This window comes from Pelecanus crispus, chromosome 3 (genome assembly GCF_030463565.1).
Source record: "Pelecanus crispus isolate bPelCri1 chromosome 3, bPelCri1.pri, whole genome shotgun sequence".
Taxonomy (NCBI): domain Eukaryota; kingdom Metazoa; phylum Chordata; class Aves; order Pelecaniformes; family Pelecanidae; genus Pelecanus; species Pelecanus crispus.
This window is the reverse complement of record NC_134645.1, coordinates 29,588,103-29,613,023: the sequence shown is the minus strand read 5'-3', so window position 1 is coordinate 29,613,023 and position 24,921 is coordinate 29,588,103. Positions and strand designations below refer to the sequence as shown.

At 43.0% G+C, this 24,921-nt stretch overlaps 1 protein-coding gene across 1 annotated transcript in view; it reads left to right on the top strand.

Moving 5' to 3' along the window:
* ALK (ALK receptor tyrosine kinase) overlaps positions 1–24,921 on the top strand; it is a 320,097-nt gene that overhangs the window by 286,372 nt on the left and 8,804 nt on the right. The window contains exons 12-23 of the mRNA XM_075706949.1: positions 226–388; positions 4,853–5,003; positions 7,509–7,640; positions 8,956–9,100; positions 10,536–10,718; positions 12,357–12,455; positions 13,433–13,585; positions 14,799–14,897; positions 16,656–16,842; positions 19,061–19,151; positions 20,090–20,154; positions 21,066–21,195. Coding sequence (XP_075563064.1) covers positions 226–388; positions 4,853–5,003; positions 7,509–7,640; positions 8,956–9,100; positions 10,536–10,718; positions 12,357–12,455; positions 13,433–13,585; positions 14,799–14,897; positions 16,656–16,842; positions 19,061–19,151; positions 20,090–20,154; positions 21,066–21,195 — 1,598 coding nt within the window. The remainder of the gene's footprint in view (positions 1–225; positions 389–4,852; positions 5,004–7,508; positions 7,641–8,955; positions 9,101–10,535; positions 10,719–12,356; positions 12,456–13,432; positions 13,586–14,798; positions 14,898–16,655; positions 16,843–19,060; positions 19,152–20,089; positions 20,155–21,065; positions 21,196–24,921) is intronic.

The following is a 24,921-nucleotide window of genomic DNA, read 5'->3' as shown; positions in this document are numbered from 1 at the left end:
GGTCATAGTTGTGATAGCTTTCAGGGGATGTAGATGAAAAGCTGTCAAATACTGAGACACATTGCGCTTTGAGTCTTTTAAAAGAATTCTATGAGTATTTGTTCTAGGTAAAACCCTGGAGACCAGGTTCTTCTCTTGGTCCGACAAGAAAGAGTGAATAAAGAGCAGAACAGCTTCTTGATCTTTGGATGTTCAGATCATGCTTTGTATATGTCCTCATTTCAGATCACTGGTTATTCACAACATGTGGTGCAAGTGGACCCTATGGCCCCACACAGAGCCAATGCAATGATGCCTACAGGAACTCCAACCTCAGTGTGATTGTAGGATCTGAAGGGATTCTCCAAGGCATTCAGATCTGGAGAGTACCAGCAACCAACACATACAGGTAAGGGGACCGTCTATGATTGTCATGATGTATCTTTGCATTTGAAACTTATCCAAGCTGCAGATACATGCTAGGCATATATGAAGTATTATATTCAGAAGTTTGGCCAGATCTAACTGGGTTTTACTTCTCCTTGTTCCTGTGATTTCCAACCTTTTCAGTCTCAGATTTGTTTTCTGGAAGATGCAGTTTTTTAGTGGAAGAGAGAAGAAAGAGAAGCAACCATCTGAGGTAGACAAATCTTTAGCCTAAATGGTTACAGGTTGGGAGAGGTTTATAAGTAGCTGAAAATCAAGTGTTTTGACATCCCTAGGCCAAGAGGCATACATATTCCATATGCCAGCCATTGAATTCTGGGATCAGAATGAGTTTTTCCCACTCTTCACCTGGTATAGGAGGCACAATCATATGTCGGCATTTCTTATAGGACAGCTTGCATCAAGCTCTGCTCAGCATCTTGACTTTTTTGAATCTAGGCATGGTAAGTTAAGCCTGTAAGCCTGGCTCACCACTGTAGAATTGATTTTGGAAGCCAGCCACCTAGATCTTAGGCTCTGTGATACAGAGGGTTCTAACGCTTAAATCCCTCTGTGGAATTATTTTCAAAGGGAGATGATCAGATACAGTTCAGTGCTACTTAATCAGATTTTTACCAATCATTTTTTCTTTTTGCTCTTGCTGGGGAAAGAAGTACAATCAAAGTTTAGTTCACTGTATCTGAATGGTAACATCAGGCCATTAAGCAGAACTATCTGTTTGAATCAACGACTGTCTAGTGGTGGTTTTTTATGCAACATTCCCTATTGAAACCAATGATGGTACCATGGATTTCAAAGCAGAAGATTCCACTGAAGGCTTTGAACAAATTTCAGTTAAAACTTACTGGTACCTTCTTTTTTTTCTTTTTATTGAAAAAGAATGTTAATATTGAGGATAGATGTCAGTCTCTAACAGAAGTCTACTGCAAAGCAATTTTAAGAAACTGGCTGGGCTAGGCTAGGCGCAAGTTCTGCCTCAGTGCCTATTACCACAAGGATTGATGGTAATGAAAAAAGCATTAATGATGTTTTACTCAGCTATCAAAAATGAGTTGCCTGAGGTGAATAGAATTTTTCAGGACAGGCATTCAGTAAATATGGTTATAAAGTATAGCCCAAAAGAGAAGAGGCAATAAACTTTGAACATTGTCATTTCTTTAATATCACAGCCCAAGAAGAGCCAGAATTCCAGTGCAACTGTAGGCTGATTTTTGCTACACAATACAAACCACAAGTCCTGCAGGGAGGACCTGTCTATTTAAGTCCTATAAATGACCTAACAGACTTTTAGGTTCTGTATAGATAATAGATGGCTAATGTCATTGGTAACCTATACATAAATGGATGACATTCTCTTCTGCACCTCTTAAGGCTATAGTAGAGAATTCACAGCCTGGGGAAAGGAGGAAGCAATTGTGGGATTAAATTAACTTGACATCTTCCTGATTCTGGGCTGCTGAAGGGGCAGCAGAGTCCCCCAGTATAGCATAGCCCTAGGAAAATGTCAAGTTGCAATATCAATTCTAGGGCTTTCCAGAGTCTAGACCCACTGCCTGTATTTAGCTCTCCCCTGCAGGTCTGCTGCACTGTGGATCCTCTAAGTTAGTCTGATAGCCTTCTCCAGTATACCTGACCCAGAGATAAAATCGTCCAGCTAGCTGTTGGGCTCTTAAGAAAGCTGTTGTTATGCCATATCGGTGCATTTTACACTGTGTAATGTAGAGCAGTGAGTTACTTTCCTGATAATTGCATAAAAAGGATATAGATAGTGTGAACACAAGGTAGAATATACTTTACTAAAATGCAAAGACAGAAAGCTCAACTTTGCACAAAACTCTACTAACACAAGCTAACCACACCCAGAAAACCCCACCATCTATTAAGGTCTGGGTAGGCTGCCACACACTGTAGGTGGCTTCATATGAAGACTGGAGTCCTACATGCTGCAATGCTGATATGGACAAAATCATCTGGTTTGCTCCCACGGGGCTGCACATTGTATAACAATAATGTTAGGCAATATAAAGGATTATTTTTCTTTTCAGATTTCCTTCTAAGCATTCAGAAGGTCTTGTCATTCCATATCTAGGCCTATGATCAAGTATGAAAGAAGTGAACTGTAATAAATTACATGTTACCATCCATTATACAAATTCTTTCCATTTTTAAAGCAAGAGTCTTTGGTCCATTTTGCCGAGTGCCCCATTTGTTGTCACTTCCACTGTCCTCTCTTTTCTCTGGTCCCTTCTTGTAAGGTAGCACCAGAACACAGCACAGTAGAATGCAAAAAGGTATCCTTCTAAGTTGGCCAGCCTAGGCCCTGCATTTTCTCATATTCTCAAAACTAGCTCCGGTGTTTCTTATGACCTGTCTACCTAGAGGTGGATTTTTTTCTCCAGCCCTGGTTTGCACAGCCAGTGCACTCTGCTCATCCTGATCCTTCCTGAAGATGTGTTTTTCTTTTTCAGTTCCTACAAGTATCATAGTAAAAGAAAAGAAGGAAGACAGTGGAAGGTATTCTGTGTTCTGGTTATATCTGCTCAGGGTGGTCTGAATCTTTCTTCAGGGCCAATGTGGTTAAATGGATTCCTCCTGTAAAAGAAAGTTGTGCCTAAGGAAAGGGAACCTGTTGAAACTTGAAGTCAAGATAACCTGTCTGTTTAAATAGTGACACCCATTTTGAATAGGGAATGACTGTCACCCGAATCTACTGGTTTTTATTTGTCTGCAGCCTTTGAAAGAGGCCAAAATGGGTTCTCCTGAACTTCCTGACATCATTGCTTGTATGAAAAATCTGTTCATACACAGAAAAATGTGGCCCCTAATTGCAGCCGATTAGCCCTGCCAGTTTGCTGTGCCTGATAGTGCACCTCATTAGTCATTACAAAATTCTACAGCAAATCAACTCAGTCTTGAGATTTATGCAGCATCTGTTCGGGGTAGCCCAGTGCTGTGTCCATCACTTTTTCAGCTGGCTCCAGTGCAGCCTTACTGAGGACTGATTGCTTTGGTTATCAGCAGTGGCATGAACATAATCGTGTCACATTGCGAGGATCTAATGTGCTTTATGAGGCACTTGATGCTCCATAGTTGCTTCGACATCAGAACTGCTCCATGCTGGCTGCCTCAGAGCAGTATCACATGGTGAGTTCCTCATGCTAATTGTTAAGGCAGGTTGCTGGCTTAAAGTGAGCCAGCTGCCCAACCACCAGTTCAGGGTGCTCATGCAGAATGGGCACTGCTGGTTCATTCTGCTTGTAGCTTGTTTGCTACAAGCAAACATGCAGGACTGTGCTGGGCAAAGACCAACCAGGTGCTAGAGGAAAGGAGGAGTTAAAGCAGAGTACCTATACTGTAACTGGTAGGAAGCCAAGAGGAAGTTTTGTGTTCTCAGCCCTGCAGTCACTGTTTACGTGCTCCAGGTTGAATTTTGGTCTCATGGATATAGCTGCAAAGCTAGTATTGTCAGTGGAGAATCACCTGCTTATTTCAGATCTACATTGAGCTTGCTGTACCACCACTCACTTGCTCAGAAAGTTAACTATCTTTTGTTGCAGCAGAAGTGTGTATTTTATCATTATTTTTATACAGTGCTTTGAAACACTTTGATAAAAGCTGCTTCAAGGATGTAAATTGTTTATGTACTTAGAAAGGGAGAGGGAGGAGCTGAGCAATATACAGTGTTACAGCCAAATCTTTGGGTACATCAACAACAGTAAGGACCTCTGAATCTTGGCTGCTTGAAATAGAAGTCCCTTAATTGAGCCTTAATTGAGACTGCAGCAGCTTGTGTATGCAGCCTAGCCGCTCCTGGCTGGAGACAGTGAGATGTTCATGGTGGCTGTGAGTTTAGCCAGGGGGCTTTTGCCTTCCTTGTTTACTGCAGGTAGTGCTGTGTCCATCAACTTGTCTATTCACAGGACCAGAGGAATATAGGAGAGCTGTTTCCCATCTGATCCATGCTACCAGGACCAGTTATGCTGTCTGCTTTCTCAAATCTCCCCCTGTCAATCTCGTGCTTAATGTTCTCTTTAGCCATATGTGCTGTACTTACCAGTTCTCCTGCTTCTATTCTTTCTCTTCCTTGCTGCAAACCTCTTAAGGGTAAGCCTTCTGGGAAACAAGATGTGTTTCATATATTAAAGTTTGAAACTACAGGGACTTGCTCACTCTGTCCTCAGCAACTGTTTACCGAAGAATAAATGTGAAAGAAGCTGTTTTGTAGCTACCCAAGTTCATAGGTCCATGTAGAGCAGAGAACCTCAGTCTTCAGGCTTTGGGTTTAGATTGTTTAAAGTGTCAGATCTTCAGGGCACAGCCCTGTGACACTGTGTGCAAAACACTCAGTGCCCAGAAGTGGTTTGCACTACCTTCCACCTGTCTGGGGCAACTCAGGTGCCAGGCTCTTGTTTTCTTTTTCCTGCAGCATCTCAGGCTATGGAGCTGCTGGTGGGAAAGGAGGGAAGAACACCATGGTGCGGTCCCACGGTGTGTCTGTGCTGGGAATTTTTGACCTCCAGAAGGATGATACTTTGTATATCTTGGTGGGACAGCAAGGAGAAGATGCTTGTCCTAGTGTAAGTGATTGCCTGCCCTTTTTGTTTTGCCTTAATCCTTTCTACAAATCCATGGAGTTTTGTCTGTTTACAGAGAAAACCATTGTTCTTGAGGGGTTTTGGGTTATATGGTTCAAGGGATAGCTACCATTTTACTGGGAGGGTATGAGCGTAAAAAGATGAAGTCCTATGTCACTGTGCTTCACTCCCTCTTCAAAATTCAGGCCCCATTGATATTACAGTACAGGTTCCTGACTGATCTGCATATCTCAGAGCATCTGTGTGGGTTTTCGGAGAGAAAAGACAACCCTGCCTTCCTTTCCTCTGGAGATCAGTCTTCAAGGCTGACTTCACAAGGCTTTGTCTTTGCTCTGCTGTTGAGCCCAGGCCTGCCATTATCATAGCACTCTGCAACTCTGGAGCCACCCACCTCACAGGGCCTGTTTGGTTATTCTCTGTATGAGAATGGGAGCAGCAAATTAATCACTGCTGAGTCAGTCCTGATTTTTGTGTTACTAACGAATCGTTGCTGGAAATGCCTTGACAGGATGGTGCAACTTCCACCATTTGCAGGCACAATAATCTATTCATCATTTAGTATTCTTTGGAGGATGAGGGAATAGGAGATTCTTATGGAGGAAACTAAGCATTATCTGATGAAATTTCACCTACAGGTTTGAGCTGGACATTTAAATGCTCTGTATTTCTCAGCTGTTAATGGCTGGCATCCAAGAGATGAAAGCTTAGCAGTCTGTTACAGCAGAAAAAGGTTGAAGGATGTAGACAAGAAAGAGGGGTTCTCAAGGCTGGGTGCTGAAGTAAATAATGTTAAAACTGGAATTATACATATCTACAAACAAACCATTAGTATGAAGCCTCTTTGAAATGAGAAATGCCCTAACTCAAACTTCCATCTAACGTCTATAACTAGGACATTCCAGCTGAGTGTAATATATGGACTCATTAAATTGCAGGCCACTGTAATCTTAGTGAGAATTTATTGAGTGCTAATGTAATTCTTTCATTGAAGCAAAGAGATTGCATTGACTTGTAGAAGGGACTTTTACTAGATTGGATTGTAATCAGTTATGTCTTTGCCATGAAGGATTTTTTTTTTTTTAATTCAATTGTAATCTAGTGGTTCCTTTGGGTCATTGACTTTGTCATTTTATTAATCATCCCCACCCAACTCCAAATCAATTAAGGAGAGGGAAGACTAGGGAAAGAAGGATTGTTTAGTTCCATAGGCAAGTCTGCACACACAAAATGGATGCCATTCATTCTCTGGCACAACCTAGGACACATTTTGTGGTCAACAGAATAATTTGTAACTTGAGGATGTCTTTATCATGTTCCTCTCCCGAAAGAAAACACATACATGAAAGTAGAAGGAAGCAGAAGGTCAATCCTACTGTAACAACTCTTTGTGCATTTTTCCCTTAAAGTGGTGTTGACTTAGTGAGTTCAGTGTGCGTAACAAGATAGTGTTACTGAGATGAAACGTGTAAAGTAAAATAAGCTAGAAGCAAAGCTTGCAACTTGCAAATACTCACAGCAGAGTCCTGCTTGTCATGCAATTTAGTGTTCCAATTTAAAGTTGAAACAACAGTTACCTCTCTTAGGTCATAGTCCAGAAGTACTTACAAATATTGGTTTAATGTTGTGTTGACATCAATTAGTGAATTCAGTTAGTTGCCTGATACAGAAGGTTCATTATATTTGGTCCTAATTGGTGGAAAGGAAAAAAATGCGAAGTAGGAAATACGGAGGCTTTTTAGTGAGGTATTTTCTTTAACAGGTCAACATTCAATAAAAGGTGGGATTGTGGCTGTTTTGGTAGGCTTTGAACTAGCTAGCACTGGTAATTACAGTAAAATTGCTGCTACAGCATAAGCATCAGATCAACATCAAAGCTTGCTTGGAAGTCTAGCTAAGTATTAGGTGGCTAGTCTATGCTGAGCTCATTGCTACTGCCCATGCTTCAACTACCAAGATTAAAGCTAGCTCCGATATATCTACGTGAGCCACCAATACACCTTAGTTATGGATAGATGCATGTTGGCTGCCTGGTCGCAGCCAGTGGGGCACTGGAAGAGGAGTAAAGAAATTTGGGTTCTCTCTGTGTCTCCGTGATTTGACTGTTGTGTGACGTGGGGCAAGTTACATCATTGCTGAGTTACTCCCTTCCCCCACTTGTGAAATACAGATAGTTAATGCTGGGAAGTATTTGCAGTAAATTCTGCTACATCTTCTATGTTAAAAGTTTATGGAGCTGTTTTACATGGTAATAGATATCAGCACTGAGCTTGCTTCAAAATAATTCAGTTAAAATAGCAACATATTCTTCTGATGAACATTGAAGCAAAAAGCAAGATTCTTCTACAAGAGCGTTGACTTCCGTCTGCTTGTGTAGTTTCACTGGAGGACAATTTATTGGTTTGGGATGGTGAAGGGTCCACGAGGCCTGTGTGTGTAGAAGGGCATGGAGATTTCTTACCAGAATTCAGACCTGGTCTTCTGTTACAGACTAATGATGTTATACAGAAAGTCTGCATTGGAGAGAACAATGTGATTGAAGAAGAGATACGTGTGAACAGAAGCGTCAATGAATGGGCAGGAGGAGGTGGAGGTGGGGGAGGTGCAACTTACATATTTAAGGTATGGAAATATAGTCCCTGTGCACCTTCAGCATGAACACATCCTGCCTCTTGCCTCTAGTATTGCAGCCTGAAATATCTGAGAACCCTTTATACATCTCTGGTGAAGGGTCCATAAAGTGAGCTCCGGGTATCCTTCATTTCCAGTTGGTAGCTGTAGCAAGCTGAGTCGGCCCTTCACACTTAGAACTGCTACACAGTATGGCCACATGTGCTTCGGTGGCTTGGAGTTTCCTTTGCAAACATAATAGTTTGAACTGGGTTTTTTTCAATGCAAGCTGAGATGCTGAAGCATAATTCTACACCAAAGGGCAAATTCCATGGGACCTTATTCAAATCTGTCATTGTAGAACATTAGACTTCAGCTACACAAATGTGTAGCCAAATGGCCTATATGGTGCAATGACAAGAAAAGCTGAGGATAGCCTGTATGTTTTCTGTTGGCAACCCTATAGGTAGAGACCACTGATCTTTTCTGTCAGGTACTAGCTGAGACAGTACTCATTCCAAACTCTGGTTTCAGGCATTAACAGTATGTTTAGATCACCCAGCTTCTACATAATTCTGCATAACTCTGCATGCTCAGACAGTTTCCAGTGTAGCAGTCCTTTACCAGTGGAGACACTATATTGCACTATATAGAGCAATGCTCCTTAGCTGTTTCATTTGATGAAAGTCATCACATGGTAACATTACAAGCTTTCTAAGAGCCATCAGCACTGTAGGTACAATGCCACTGTCCTCTGTTGCGGAACTTGGTAGGTCTAGTGCTTTTCATTAATCTTTTGGATGTGGGTGCATAAATAATACAATGGTAATTTGTAGTGCTGAGCAGTCATAGAATCATAGAATCGTTTAGGTTGGAAAAGACCTTCAAGATCATCCAGTCCAACCACCAACCCAGCATTACCAAGTCCACCATCAAACCAATCAAGGGTAGAGTAGCAACCCCACGCCTCCTGGCTTGGTGGCCAGATCATTTATAATGAAAGTAAAAAATAGGAATCACCAAGATTGGAAAGGACCTCTAAGATCATCATTCCAATCATCAACCCAAACCCCCCATGCCCACTAAACCACGTCACAAAGTGCCATGTCTACCCATTTTTTGAACTCTTCCAGGGATGGTGACTCCACCACCTCTCTGGGCAGCCTGTTCCAGTGCTTGACTACCCTTTCCATGAAGAAATTTTTCCTAATATCCAATCAGTCCTAGATGCTTGCTTAGTGCAACATGCAGTAACTAGCTGCATGTGGTTGAACTTCCATTTCCGTGTCTGACTCAGAATACTGCCTTTATTTCTGAATTTGTTAAGATGGAGAACGGAGAACCGGTCCCCTTGATAATTGCAGCAGGAGGTGGTGGCAGGGCCTACAGGGCCAAAACAGACACATTTCATCCAGAAAGGCTGGAGAATGATTCCTCTATTCCAGGGTTGAATGGAAATTCAGGAGCTGCAGGTAAGGACAGTTTATTCTTTTTAAGAAAACCTTTGTGAATATGTGGTACTCCCAGATACCTCCTCACAAGGAAGTGAGGTGAAACTCATGAAAACACAGTTCAAGGGAACATGGAAGTATAACAGATGCATATAGGATGTACCCACAGTGCAGGATACTTGGCCTAAATAAGGGTATCGCAGATGGTATAGCCATAGCGATGGCAACATTCTCCCAAAATATTGTAGTATGTCTATAAGCAAAGTTGTTTGATTTTTTGATGTGGGAGTTTGCAGTGCCGGTGTGGCCATCCTGCTCCCTGCACTGTTTTGTGCTGTGTAGACATACTCACAGTTTCCCTGGCTAATGCAGAAAGAGCATAATTGCACCCTGGCTAGAAGTCTCTGTGAAGAGACCTTGGACTGAACAACCAGCAGAGCTGAAAGTGAGTCACTGGTGAGTATGCTGTATTTAGAGCGGGGCTGGGACATCTTTTCACATCCCTTTCAATAAGTTCCTTTTGTTCCACTTCAGAACCGACATGGGGTTTTTTCAGAAGTATTTTTTGCAAAGAGAAGGGGAAGGCTCTGTAAGCCAGAAACAAGTAGTTGGGGAGTAGGCAGGGCTATCTTTTTACATTTTCCATAGAAAATACTTGTCCTTGTATGGTAGGTGAAAAGAGGTGCAGATGATTAACATGGTCAAAAGCCCTACAGAAAGGTCACTGTAGTACGGTGTAGTAAGCACATCCCCTCTTCAAACCAAGTGTCCTGGTTTCAGCTGGGATAGAGTTAATTTTCTTCCTAGTAGCAGGCATAGTGCTGTGGTTTGGATTTAGTAGGAGAAGAATGTTGATAACACACTGATGTTTTTAGTTGTTGCTAAGTACTGCTTATGCTAGTCAAGGACTTTTCAGCTTCCCATGCTCTGCCAGGTGCACAAGAAACTGGGAGGGGGCACAGACAGAATAGTTGATCCAAACTGACCAAAGGGTTATTCCATACCATGTGATGTCATGCTCAGTATAGAAACTGGGGGGGGTTGGCCGGGGAGGGGCGATCGCTGCTCGGGAACTGTCTGGGTATCGGTCGGCGGGTGGTGAGCAATTGCATTGTGCATCACTTGCTTTGTATATTATTATTACTACTATTATTATTATATTGTTATTATTATTATTTTACTTTATTTTATTTCAATTATTAAACAGTTCTTATCTCAACCCAGGAGTGTTTCTCACTCTTACTCCTCTGATTCTCTCCCCCATCCCATTGGGGTAGGGGGAGTGAGCGAGCGGCTGCATGGTGCTTAGTTGCTGGCTGGGGCTAAACCACGACACCAAGGCAGATTTTTACTTCAGCTGAGGTGTTTTGAAGGAGTGCTTGTTCTGCAGATCCCTGCAGTGTTTTTTACACAACAGTAACCCCTACCTGTGCCTTTTCTCTTCTCTTAACTGCAGGTGGTGGAGGTGGCTGGAATGATAACACTTCCTTCCTGTGGTCAGGAAAATCCTTGCTGGAAGGTGCTACTGGAGGAAGATCCTGCCCCCAGGCCATGAAGAAGTGGGGGTGGGAGACAAGAGGGGGTTTCGGAGGGGGTGGAGGGGGGTGCTCCTCAGGTGGAGGAGGCGGAGGATATATAGGTAAAGTGGCTTCGTGTTCAAGGTGTCCCTTCCCCTCCTTTAGTGCTAATGATCAGCAAAATGCTGATAGATAATTCTCCTGTAGCTAGCATATTTTACTGTTATGTACTAGTATGTCTGTGTGTTGCCTTTTTAGCACTAGATGAATGTATGGCATTTAGTCTTTGAGCACATAGCCAAATGTCAGTCCTTCAGCTGTAATCCTGGCTTTGCACTCTGCAAAATGTGCCATCGAGATCCTGCTGTGATTCTTGAGCCTTCCATTTTGGGGCTATAGTGCTGAAGAATGAGGAGCCACAGGCTATGTGCTCCCATTGCCAGCACCTGTGTTTTGAGGACTTTGGTCCTGGAGACTGGCAGCCAGGCTTTATGCCAGGGAAAGACGCAGCTTCTTCTACCCTGCCCTGCTGTGGGTGGGCCTTGGTCCTGTGCAGGTGGTCTCTGGGGGCAGAGACTCAGGCTGCCAGCCAGGACCCGTCTTAATAATGACGGTGGTGTTGACTTCAGTCAACAAGGAGCTGATTTCATGTGCTGCGGGTCTCAGGACAGCTGTCAGATGGCATTATGTTGATTATAACTGGTGTGGACCAGATTCAAGATCTCTACTAACCCGTAGTCTCCTGGGCCACATAGTTTCTTCAGCCATCTGCACTGTGGTGGACTTTTTAACCCTTGGTTCTCCACAGCTTGAATCAAGTGTATGACAGACTAGAAATCCTGAGAGGAAGTAATGAGTTTAAATGATTAAGTGCATGTTTTGTACCAATGTTACTGTGTAATGCTTCTTTTTCCAACAGAATGCCTCACATGACATAATTCTAATTTCACTGAAGGTGGTTAAAGAGGAAAAGCCATTTTTGGGTGGGGTGGGGGAATCTTTGCATGCTTGTAATACAAAATACATGGCCCGTACTATGCTTCTAATATGTTCTATGTATTGCCCATACTTTGCTCCTGATATGTTCTATATGACCAAGCACAAATGAGCAACTAGACCAGCCGGGTTAGCTCAGTTGGTTAGAACACGGTGCTAATAACGCCAAGTTCACAGGTTCAATCCCTGCTTACTGCAGGGGGGTTGGGCTCGATGATCTCTCAAGGTCCCTTCCAACCCAAAGCATTCTATGATTCTATGAACTTGTGAATTCCTTCAGTCCCCACTCCTGGTGGACCACCCTGCTTTCAGGGTGCAAAGGAGAGGAAGGATATCAGATTATTCATTCCCTCTGCTGACACAGTAGATACCTTGATCAGCGAGGGTACTGAACTTAGCCCTTCAGTACTGGTGTTTTCCAGTCTGTTGGCTACATTAATTTTAAGAAGGGCTTATATGTTTCACGGCATCCAAATGGTTAAAGATGAAGTTTGTGCCTTAGTTTGCAACAGTCTGCCTAAAACAGAGCTAAGAAATTGATTGTCACAAGCTGCTGCTATTAAATTGAAGTTCTAGAGATAAAAGACCAGTGGTTCATGCCACAACTCACTAAGTGTTCCCTATATGTTAAATACTATGATTTATTCTCTTTTCTCATTTGGATGCCTCCCTAAATATGCTGAAGTCATGCATGTTGCAATGCTTATCTGTATTTTAGTGCCAATGAGCCTCAGTCTGTTAAGGTAACTTCTGGTTTGACATAGGTGGCAATGCTGCAGTGGACAATGACCCAGAGATGGATGGGGAGGATGGTGTGTCCTTTATTAATCCAATTGGTACTTTATACACTCCAGCACTTAAAGGTATTCATGTTGGTCAGAAGTCTTCTACTGGGTTTATTTCATGTTAAGAATAGCTTGCATCTGTAGGACACTTTACAACCCTTTGGTACAGCTTAGTGTCATCATGAATATGAGGAGGCAGACAGATAGCATAATAAAGTCCAATGGAGAATGAACACAAGTAGCAGGAAGAAAGCAGGTGGAGAGAACATCAAGGCTATTAGAAAACACTTCCCAACAATATAGTCTACCAGCCTGTAGAATAATTTTGGCCAAGAAAAGTGGTAACAGAACCTCATAGTTCAGGTAATTTAGGAAAGAAACAGATGAAGCACCTCACTATTCACTAACAAACATGTTCCTTAGAGTATCCCTCAGCAAAGTATCCAGGTTGGACCAGGGAGTTTCTAGAGAAAACAGTGCAGTGCTGCCCAGTGGTGCACGGGAGTGATAAATACTGCCACTCCAACCTGTGTTTGCCCAGAAGTCAGTGTCTTGAATATGTTCGCGACGTGTTCAGAAAATACAAAAATATCTATTTGCTCAAAAAAATGTTTGCTTTAGAACAGCCAGAAGTATTTTCAAATACAGATGGACTCTGGCCTGATAGATTCAGCCAGAAAATTTTGAAAACATTGCAGTGTTTGATTTCAGAGGGAGTAAAGGCCAGGAAAGAAAAGGGTGAGCCCTACAGACTGCTGAAAGGGCATGTTTCCCTTAGCCTCAGCAGCAGCCTGCTTGCTAACCTGGTAGGACTATCTGCTCAAAGAGAGCCAGTGCACCTCAACTGCAGCGGGACTGATTTAGCTGGATGTTATTTTCTACATGAGAAAAGGTCAGGAGCTATGGAAGGTGGGGAGAAATTGGTTTCTTAGATGGGGCCCACCCTGCCATCTGGCAACCATGACCACCATGTCCCCTGTTTCTGTCAGTACCCAAGACAATGATATAAATGATCTTTACAGTAGTTAACTCAGCTTCTTTCATCCACTCCCTAGTGACAGAGGGGCACGGAGAGGTGGATATTAGGCTGCATCTTAACTGCAGTCACTGTGAGATGGATGAGTGCCGTGTTGATCTTGAGACTCAAAAAGTCATTTGCTTTTGTGAGCCAGGCACAGAGTTGGCTGAGGATGGTGTGTCTTGCATAGGTAAGTGGATGTATGGGGTAGGCTGCTAGCATGTGAAACACAAAATGCATGGCAAAAATCTGTAGTTTGGACTGTAAGACACCCTGAAAGTGTTATCTAGTCTTTCTTAAAACTGGCTTCTGTTGAATGTTACCTTCTTTCCTGGTGGTATATGCTGCAGAGTTATTTTGCTAGGATATAGACATATCAGTGCTGAGGAATGGTGCACAGAGCTGCATTGCTGGTTTGCTTTACAGTATATGTTTGGCACACTGGGTGGCACTGAGGAGAGTCAAATTTTGTGCCTGGTTGTTCTGATGCTCACATTCTGCTCTGAAATCATGAAAGTTTACTCACTGAAGGAATTTTCCACCTAAACTTAAATTCCAGGTCAGTCCTCTTAAGAAGCAAAAAAATGTACAAGGTGAAGAATATAATTCCGTGGATTTGGACATATAAGGTGCAGGTGCAGAATCTATAAGAAATTCTGCATGAGAGATCTCTGAGGAAAACTAAAGATTGTACTTGGCTTACTTGAAAAACCAAGTGTTCAGAGCTCCATTACTAGGTTTCCTTCATATTCTTGCCCAGCAGTTAGAGCAAGTGACTCCAGGGTTTCAGGATCCTGCTCGCAGCTTTGTCACTGGCATGGGAAAATTGTTCTGTATTTTTGTCATTCCCATCTGCAAAAGGGTAAAAAGCATGGTCATTTTGCCAGGGTGAAGTAAACCTTAATAGATGGTCATTGAATGCCTTGTGGTCCCAAGTGAGGATGCAGCTATGGAGTACTTTGTACTATACTTACTGTTATCAGATTTTTCTGCCTGGGTTAGATGCATTTAGGAGATGATGTATTGCAGTCCTCCTTCTGCTTTTGCTGTGATTTGGCATTGATAGCAGCACTTTAACCCTGGCAATGTAATGTTCTTTCCACCTCCCCAACCTCCTGCCCCTGGTTTTTATGGTCTTGTTTTCGTACCCAGGGAGTGCACGTGTTAATTTGTTGATAGCAAACCATCTGTTTTAATGGCTTGATATTAATTGAGGAAAGGGAAACAATGAGGTATTAGAGGTCATATATCCTGAGAACTGATCATGCCAGAGGTTGCACCTACACTATAGGAGCAGCAGATGAGTAAATGGAAGGAAGAGCAGAAAAATCTGTCTGAAAAAAAGTGGCTGCTGGAAGATCATTTCAAACATATAATTCCTTCTTTTCCTGCCTCTGTTACAGCTGAGCCAGTGGTTCATCTCCCTCTCTCCTTGGTCTTGTCTGTAGTGACTTCAGCACTGGTGGCTGCTTTAATTTTGGCTTTTTCAGGAATCATGATAGGTGAGTGTTTCTCCAAAAGATATTTTCATATGAGGGCTGGATCTGAGCCAGGGATAGTTGGGCCCTGGGAAGCGAAAGGATTCAGGTTTTTAGCTACTGCTGTATTTAATGACATCTTCCCACACACACGCCTTAACTTCAGATTTCAGTAGTTGTTTCTAACCACAATGACCAATTTGAGGAGGTTTCGGTTACTGACTGCATCTTGAAAGAGACATTATTGCTTGTGTTCTAGTGTAAAGCTGCCAGAACACAGCTGCCACTGGTTTTGTGAGAGCTGTTGGTGCTTAATGCCTAAAAGCAAGCTTCTTTATTTGTGTGCCTTTATACAGATTTAGCCTCTTAATGTATGACACTTAAGCTTGAAATTCTCACATAGGTTCCCCTTTTACAAACTGCTGCTTAGTAGGATGTGGGCATTCTTGGCATGTTTATTTGAAATTCTAAAAGGTATTTTTCACCCTTTCATTTTCTTATTTGAAATAATTGCTCACCTGCATTCAATTGCAAGCAGAATAGATTTGAATCAAAGAAAAGCACGCAGGGATTCAAACCACAGCTCTGACACCTTTCTTTATCCACACTGTATATAGTCTGAGGGAGGGGAAGGATGTACCCAGAGCAGCAAATGGCAACTATTAAATTAGATTTGCACAGCTGTTTCAGTTTTAAGAATTTCAGGAGTTATCAGTTGCACACAGATGGTCCTACATGTATGATTTCTGGCCTGACAGTACCCCTTTAAAATTACTAATTACTTCTCAGGGAGTGGAAGAGTAATCCTCTTTCCATCCAACTAGCCTATCATTGCCATCTCAGGAAAGAGCAGCGATTTAAAAAATCAAAGCAAAAGCAATGAGGAGGAAAATGGAGGACAGGAAGGGTTTATGGATAGGTCATTACATCTGTCTGCCTTTGCGAGTGCATGTTTACCCCTTAAATTCTTCCCCTGAGCAACATCTGCTGGAGAAGATGCAATAGCTATTACCGTCACAGTCTTTGGGCTCAATCCAGCTCCCACAGAAATCAATGGTAAGGGTAATAGTGATTTAACCTGCTCCTGATTGGCATCTTGCTTTGAAAAAAATACCACAATATCAATTACTATTTCAAGGAATATCCACAGGATGTTTTCTTTTAAAGTGTGATTTCTAATGACATTTCAGAAATATCAGTGAAGTGATTCAAGGAATATAACAGTACCATAAACTGATTTCAAATTTAGTCCAACTCTGTTGTTTAGAAACAGAAGTTTTGCAGAATGAGCTAGTTTTATGTACAATGTATTATTCTGAGGTAACAGTTTAATCTATCCATTTTGAACAATATGATGCAATAATTCATTTCAGATTTTAGTCACTTCTACGTGATTTAGGAAAGTTGGTTATACCCTGACTCCCTCAAGTTTGGAGCTGGACTCATAGTTGGCAGATCCAGTTAAACTAAATAGAACAAAACAAAAACCTCAAAACTGTGAAGTCAGAGATCTCTGCAAGTGAAATACATTTTACTTCTTCCAAACAGTTCATGAGCAAGCCTGTTTCTTCATAAGATGTGTAAATCAGAAGTTCCTGGATAACTTCAGATTCCATTTTCTATCTGTAATTATTTGATGTACAGAAATATGATGGTGTCACTGTCTGGTTTGATTCACTAAAATTTGGCCACACAGCGAAGTCCAGTGAGACGTGCTGCATGGCTGCTGTCCTGTTCCAAAGTCAATCTGTGTCTCTGGTTTGCTGTGTTCTCCATATTTAGTATATCGTCGGAAGCACCAGGAGCTACAAGCCATGCAGCTGGAGTTACAGAGCCCAGAATATAAGCTGAGCAAGCTGCGTACCTCCACTATCATGACAGACTACAATCCCAACTACTGCTTTGCAGGAAAGACCACATCCATTAGTGACCTCAAAGAGGTGCCTCGAAAAAACATCTCCCTTATCCGGTAAATTAATCTTTGCCTTCCCCATGCTTCACACTATACACTCAAGTATGCTGGCTTACTTACACATATGTGAACTCATGTCTTTGTGCAGGCACGTACAAATTCTCATGCACTCTTAGACTCATGCCACTTTTCATAAGAAAGATGTAAAGCTGCAGTAGTTAGGCTTGTGTGGAGAGAACTAGACTTTGGCAGTCTCCTTGACCTTTTACAGGTGTAGTGTTAATCTTCTGGGATTATGAGAGGAACTGAAGAGTCATCACCAGTAATTCAGACACATCTTCTGCAGACTGTGCAATGAATGGCTCATTTGCAGTATTAAAAGATGAAATGCTGGGAAGGCCGAGGATTGCAGGAGGCTCTTTTAAAGTCTTTGATGGGATCTTTGGTAAAGACAATGACATCCTTAAGTACAACAGCAGGAAAAGCAATGGGTTTGAGACTGCCAGACAGTATTAAAAAGACAGGAATAAGAAGCCAACAGGATAGTCATATCTAGATCAGAACTTCTGGAAAGTTTGAAATAGTGTCCTAAGAAAAACTTGAAAATTCAGAGTTCTTTCCCAACTTGCTCTACTGCAGGATACAGTGCATGCCACTTGTGAATGTGACATTACCCTTGTACCATGCAGTTTTACACAAAAAGCCAAGAAGTGGAAGCAGGAGAGCTTGAAAGACTAGGGAGCTTACAGTGCTAAAAAAGATGATGCTCAGAGTCTACGCAGTCTGCAATGTTTTGCTGCCTCTTATCGCATTCCCCCTTGCCTTGCACATCTTGCTGGACTGCCTCTGGAAGTTTCCAGTGTACCCTGTGCTGCTGCTGCCTTTGTCATTTGGGCTCTGAAAGGATTTTTGAAGTGTGGCAAGCTGCAGAGAGCAGAGGATACAGCTGGGAATTGATAAGGGCAGGGAAGGTTGGCTTTTTGGGAGGAGAGTGAGCTATGAGCTGTAGAGGTTTGTTTTATACCCTCAGTTTGTAATATGTTGGTCAGGCATAGCCAAGAATAGTGTCTCAACCTGATACCTGCAAAATGTTATTAAAAGAAGTGGTTGAGTCACAGGCAACGCAAGTCCTCGCTGTGGTTTCACTGCCTAGACTGGTCTTTACCCTGGCAAAACTACAGACAGAGCTTATGCAACAACTGAGCAGACTGCCCTTAGCAGCACCTGTTTGAACGGACAGGAGGGCAACAGCCCATGCAAAAACAGTGCACCGATAGACCAGAGAGCAGAATCAGTGCGACTCTCAGGCCAGACCTGGCTCTACCAGGAAAGTGTGTGTTGTAGAAGACAGCTTTATTGAGAGCCTTTTACCTGGACCGAGATGCAAGAATGTCTCTTAGAGGCTCAGGCTACCTACTGCCCAATGTACAGCCTGTGCAGGGTTAAGAGAGACTCAGAATGTGAGATGCAGCATCATTCTCTGCCAGAGTTCGCTATGTCATTATGAGATGCCACCTATGTGGTATAGCTATTGTTGTACCAGTTGACTTAACATTAAGCAAGTGAAGACTGAATAGACAGGTATGCAAAATCTGTATCACAAGGACATAGGACAGGATCTGTTGTGTGATTACTTCAATTCCTTTCTCTTTTTCTTATATCCTTATTCAAAATAAAACTGTAAATTTCAAAATATGATCAGTGCCAGAAACGATTCTCAGCACGAATTCCTAGAGCTGAGTGCTTTACAAAGCACTGTCATCACCACTTACTGGCTAAGGTACTTACCCATAATCACAAAATAAATCAGGAAAAGAGACTTGGTTTAAAATTCAGGTCCTTTGAGAACCATTGTGCTGCTTAGTTTCTTGTTCAATGTTTTCTTTAATGGAACTATTAATGTCTTTAGGGTGCGGGAACACCAAGACTTAAGACCTGTCTTTATTGACCTGTTTTGGAGCACCCACCACTAAAGCACTGACACCAAAGCCATAGAAGAGTGCTGTCCATTACACACTGCAGCTTGACTTCACTGGGGACTGTTCGCTTTTGAGGATTGCTTTCCCTGCTGATTAAGTACATTGTAGGTCCAGGAAAGATCACATCAAGGTCTGGTCCCCTGCATAGTGTGAGGAGTGGTATTGTCAGTGTCAATATCCAGTTCTCCCTGTTTCACTACCATGAAAATTGTGAGCCCGTTCTGTGAGCTGTGACCACAATGTTATAATGTGCGTTCTCTGTAGTAAAACCTTCTTGTCTTCTCTGGTCTGTCCAGGGGTTTGGGCCACGGAGCCTTTGGTGAGGTATATGAAGGTCAGGTGGCAGGGATCCCCAGCGACCCCACTCCCTTGCAGGTGGCTGTGAAAGTAAGTGACAGTGTATGAGTTATCATGATGGTTTCATGTACCTTTCGCCCAAGAGTCCCAATGCATTATAAAAATGAAGATGACTTAAGTGTTACTATAGTACTGAAGGATATGGCTGGAAAGGTTGCTGCTCTGTTGCAACACTTTAATCCATCACAGCGATGGTACAGCTTGTAGGATATGGGCTTGTGAGACTATTAAAAGATGTCTGTAAGTAGTAAATAGGCAAAGATTTCCCATACAGCTGTAGCAGACTGCAGGTATGAGAAATAAATCCATCCTCTGTCCATCCTCCACATGCTACACTTGGTGTGGTAATCTGTCCAAAGCCTTTGAGTCAGAGGCCAAAAGTCTTCACAGGGCTAAGAGCAGCTGGAACATACATCAAAGAGCCCGCAGGTAGGACATGGCTGTTTTCCAGGGATCTCACCACTCCACTGCAGGATGGATATGCACTGGATGTGAAGCTAAATCCTAAGAGACCCTGGCAGGGTTCTGCAGGCCTTCAGCAGTCTAGCTAGCTTGTTTTCTCCTAGAGGTTACATAGTAGTACAGTCCTACTGCTGGTTATAGTTCATAGTCTTGCTGGGAGGTAGGAGTATTGAACTGTCAGAGAGCTCAGGAACTGCGGTCTCATTCCTTGTCCTCTATACAGCAAAGTCTCATATATTGAGCACTGTTCCCTGTGCACTCTGGGCTATTTCCTTTGCTGGGAGGAGGATGACAATGGCATTGATGGGACATGTGTTCTGATCTTTACCTTTCAACAGGCCTCACAGTCTAGTTTAGTAATGGTCTAGCTATTATCTTAGACTGAGGTTTCTTTTCGAGAAACAAGAATTGCTGCAGACAATGTTAGTGCTTTTGATTGTGCCAGGTGTTCTACAATCTGTAAGTTTAAACACCTTCTCCTTGTCAACCTGTTCTTTCTTTTCCAGACATTGCCAGAAGTGTGTTCAGAGCAAGATGAGCTGGACTTCCTCATGGAAGCTCTCATTATTAGGTGTGTATAAATAAGGTGAACAACACTTGTGTAGGCTTGCTAAGCCCAGCACTGTAAAGAAAAAAGGTGCTTTGGGAGGTGATGTCCACACAACACATCTATTTCAGTAGTTTTAGTGCATGGCTGTCAGTATTTTACAAAGCGGATAGGCGTTACCATCCTTTCCTATTCTTCTTACAAATGAAGAGGCACCAGATGATTAAGGGCTAAATTTTCAAGAGGGTCCACACTGGTTTTCATTATCCAAAGTGAAAATCTTTAGGCCCAGTTTTCAGAATTGATAATAGGATCCTTTGATTTCTCTTAGAGATCAGAACATGAGGTAAAAACAAACATTAGGAGTTCAGGTTTGACTAGTCAAAACTAACAGATGGCATTGATTTAATGCTGCTGTCGTGTCACATGTCAGTGACTGAATCCTAGAATCAGGAAATAGTTTCCTATCACATTGAGGTCTGGAGAAACAAGGAAGTATCAGAGACTAGACCCTGAGGAATATCCCCTACGTGAGCAGATTCCTGTGGCAGTATGTTATTTGGAATAACTCTGCCCTAGCCCAGCTTCTGCCCCTTGGGTAGGGAAATTAAGAGCAGACTTTTCTCTGTTATCAGACATTCTCTGCTTCCTGTGGCCCACAAGTCTTGCTGTAGCCCAAAAAGGGTGCAGAATGTAAGAAGAGGAAAAGCAGCCAGAAGCCACTCCTTCCCCACCTCTGTTTCTGCACTATGCAGACAGGCACAGAGTGCAGGGGTAGCGCTTTAGCTTTATCCAGTTACCCTCCCTTTGAGATGTGTTACTTTCTTAAAAAAAAAAAAAAGAACATTCCCCGCAGCAAAACATTTTAATTCTTTTCTGAAATTGTGCTTTTTGGATCAAAGTTGCTCCATAATTGAGTCTCCCTGTCTCCACAGCAAGTTCAACCACCAGAATATTGTGCGCTGTATCGGGGTGAGCTTGCAGGCACTGCCCCGTTTCATCCTGCTAGAACTCATGGCTGGAGGTGACCTGAAATCGTTCCTGAGAGAGACACGGCCTAGACCGGTAAGAAAAGAGAAAATTGAATTTTATTTAGTAAGCTGCTGCCACAAGGCAAATACATAACTATAAAAGAGCTGATCCATGCAGCTACTACTTCCCAGCATTTTAGAGAGTTGGAAAATTTCTGGAACTAGAAGACCACTGTGGGGGCAGGACATGGATGTATAGGGAGCAGATGCTGCCGAGGTTATGCAGAGCTGCCTCATCCCTGGACTTTGCTAGATAGCATTGCAGATACTACCTAAAGAAAGAACAAAAACAAAGTTTAAAAAAAAATGTTAAACTTTACTCTTACCTTCCTCACACCAGCTGGGGGCAGGTTGGGGGGAAGCATTGAGCTAGTAATGATAAATCTGTTATTTAAACTGCTGGTCAGGTGCATTTCTGTGGTTATCTGTCAGTGCAAGTTTGACATAGGCAAGGAGGGAATCAGGCCTGGAGCTGTTGACTTAATAGCAAATATCTTTAGTCCAGAGTTTTAAAGATTTTCCCACTGCAGTCTTGGATAGGTTGCAACAAAGTGTCTCCTGCCTGGATGAGGCGGCTAAACACCCAGAAAGTCAAGATGTTTGAAATCTGAGCAAGCAGTCTTTATAAATAGAGATTGGTTTTCTGTAGCACCTAGAGATGCTCTTGTCAGCTCATACAAATGGGCTGAACTTGGTGGTAGGTGAATGGGGAAATTCATGTTTTGCAATGTGGGCTCCGCTCGCACCTGGTGCAGAGCAAAATGGCATGGGCAAGGTATGCTGCTTGGTAGGTCCTTTGTTCAAAACTGCCAGGACAGGCTGAGCTATGTGTGAAGTGGCAGGTGAAACAGGATGGTGTAGGGCAAGGGCATCCATCACTTTGCAATGGAAGCATCTTTTTGGCTCATTAAATTAGAGAGAGAAGCCGGCTCAGTAATGATCGGGATCTTATAAGGAAGCACCAAGAACATTAGTCCTGAACAGCAGGAATTTTTACCTACTTGCAGTAAAATGAACCAATTGCTTTTGTGGATGAAAAGCCCTTAATCTTTATAGGATGCAGTCATGGGAGCCTTCTGATCTGAGGGGTTTCTTTCTGTTTGCCCCTACCCCAGTCATGAGTTCCTTCTTGTGTGCCCGAGCTTCCATTTCTGTTAGCAGTAGCTCTGTGCAACCCCTGTGAAAGCTAATGTCCGAAGAGGTGGATAGATCACTCCAGGCACAGCATACATTATTTCCTTGGTATTTCTCTTTCTGCCTTCACAGTCTCTCCTTCCTTTCTTCTTCTTTCCTCATCTTTCCTGACCTGTTTGAGGTTATCTGAGACTGACCATAACTACTACTACACACAGGGGTTGTTCCCAGCACCTTGAAGATCCTCCCCTAATCCTGCATTTAACATGCTCCCAGGACTGAAGCAGACCTGGGACTGATGCTGCTGTTTTCTGCTCTGTCCCATGCTTGTCACACTTTGGGAAAGCTGAGGTTCAAATGCAGATGGGCAGTTGCAAGCTGGAACTGATTCAGAAAAACAGTTTTCAGTCCCTCTTTAACAGCTGGGTGAATGTGGACAGCTTAACTGTGTGCAGACACAGATTCACACGTTTCTGCTCCACTTCTGACGCCTTCCTTCCCCTTGCCTTGCCCTGCTTCTGCTGCCAACCCATGCGGTGGCTGCCTGGTGAGAATGACAAGGTCGTTTGTTGTCTGGCTGCCAGGGCAGCTTCTGAGGGGCTAATGGCACCTGTGAGCACTGAGAAATCAGCCTCTGGTGCACATGTTTGACTGCCGGCTCAGGAACTATGAGGTTAGGAGCCTGAGTGATGAGAGATGAGATGTGTGCAGGGCATTGTGCTCTGTGAAATATGGGATCCAGCTGTGGAAGTGGATTTACCCTCTGCATATACTTGAGGTGTGACAGAGTCTCTGCACGTGAGGCCCGTGGCTCAGTACTGCTGGATGTATCTTTGCACTGCTCTTAATGAACCCTGAGCTGCTTTGTTCCTCCTATTGCTCATTCAGGGAAGACAGGCAGAAGGTAGGCATAGCAGACTGGACATCTAGCGGTCCAAGCCCATTAAAGGAAAGGAAAGACAAGGAAAAGTGCAGAGTAAACAGGCTTAGATGAGCTTTGCTTCCAACAGGAATTAGTTGAACACACAAGACATAGCTGACTGACTCAGTAAGAGAGGTGCACTGCTTACTGTGCAGTAAGCGCATTATGAATTACTGTTGTCATTTCCCCTTGTTTTTTTCCAGTTTTGTATTTTCCAGCTGATTTCCTTACTACCTTGTCTTTGCCACCTACTTCTGCTTTCAGCCTGATTGCAAAAGAGAGATTTACGTGTTTATTCTCTACCTTCATCCCACAGTTGCTCTCCCCACTCCCTTGCCAGTAACTTCAAATTTATTTGCCAGTTTCAGTCAAATTTAAGAGAGGTGTGAAAAGCATTAATTGGCATTAATTCTAAGGCTTCACGGAAAATGAAAGCACCATGCTAGAGCAACCACTGAGCAAAACAGTTGTCTTGTTTGGCTTGCCACTGGGCAGCAAGAACCTGTGTGACTTTGAGCGAGGCACACGCAGCATGCTGCCCTGCACTCAGACACTGCAGAGCGTGGAATGGAGCAGAGGGAATGGTGGAGGAGAAGGTGAAGCAAGGGAAAGAGGAATGTAAGATGTTGCGAGGGACATGAAATGGGAAGCTAGAGGTACCGCAGGAGGTATCAGGACATGGGATCCAAGTTAATGGGGGATCAGGATGCTGCCAGCACGGGTTATTGCATATCATTCATCTGTGTTCTCCATGTAAATAATGAAAGCAATGTTCAGCCAACACATAATGATTTTTCTGGACTCTAAGCAAGAATGATCATATGTGTAAGCCAAAAGTTCATCCAACATCACTGATACAATACCAGTGACTCTTGTGGAATAGTGTCAGTTTATGTCAGCCAGGTCTACTCCGTAAGCTTCAGATTCATACTTCTCCATGGGTCCAGGGTTTACAGCCCTGAAGGGTTTCTGTGTTCCATTTCTAATAAAGTTTCACATCTATTACAGGATTACCCCTCCCTCCTCATCTGGAAAGAGATAGTCTGTTAGATTCAGAGATGCCTGGAATCAGAGCCTTCGCTCATTATGAGCATTGCAGAATTGTCCATTCTGGGAAGTTCAGTGCTGATCTTTCTCACACACAGCGCAGCAATCAAAGAACAGCCCTGGAAGATAAATCGTATACAGATAAATGATTCCCCTCCTTTGTGTTGTGCAGCCTGTTGCACAGAGCAGTGATTACACTGAACAATACACAGAATTTCATTCACCTTTAGCAAGATTCAGCCTCATCCAGGGAGCTGTCACACTAGTGCTTCCAGCATGCCCGCTGCTCTGAGCAGCAGTGCATTGCAGCTGGCATTGTCCATTCATCTGGGGAGCAAAAGGCATAAAGTGAATCCTTTGGTGTCTCAAGGCTGCTCCCCTTGCAAAATGAATCCCAAACCTCCATTTTTCAAACAAATTACACGGCTAAATTGTCCTTGGCTGGGCAGTCACATCTGTTTTAGGACTGTATTTAGCCAAATAGAAGGTGGAAGGAATTCATCCAAGGAAGGGAAGGAAGGGGAAAAAAAAGGGAAAAAGATAAAAAAGCTATGCTGTTCAAATCAGCTTGTGGTGTCAGCCTACTGACTGCCTTGCAGTATAGCTCAAGTCTGGAATCGATTGCACAGGAAAGAATTGGCCTTTTCACTCAGTTTT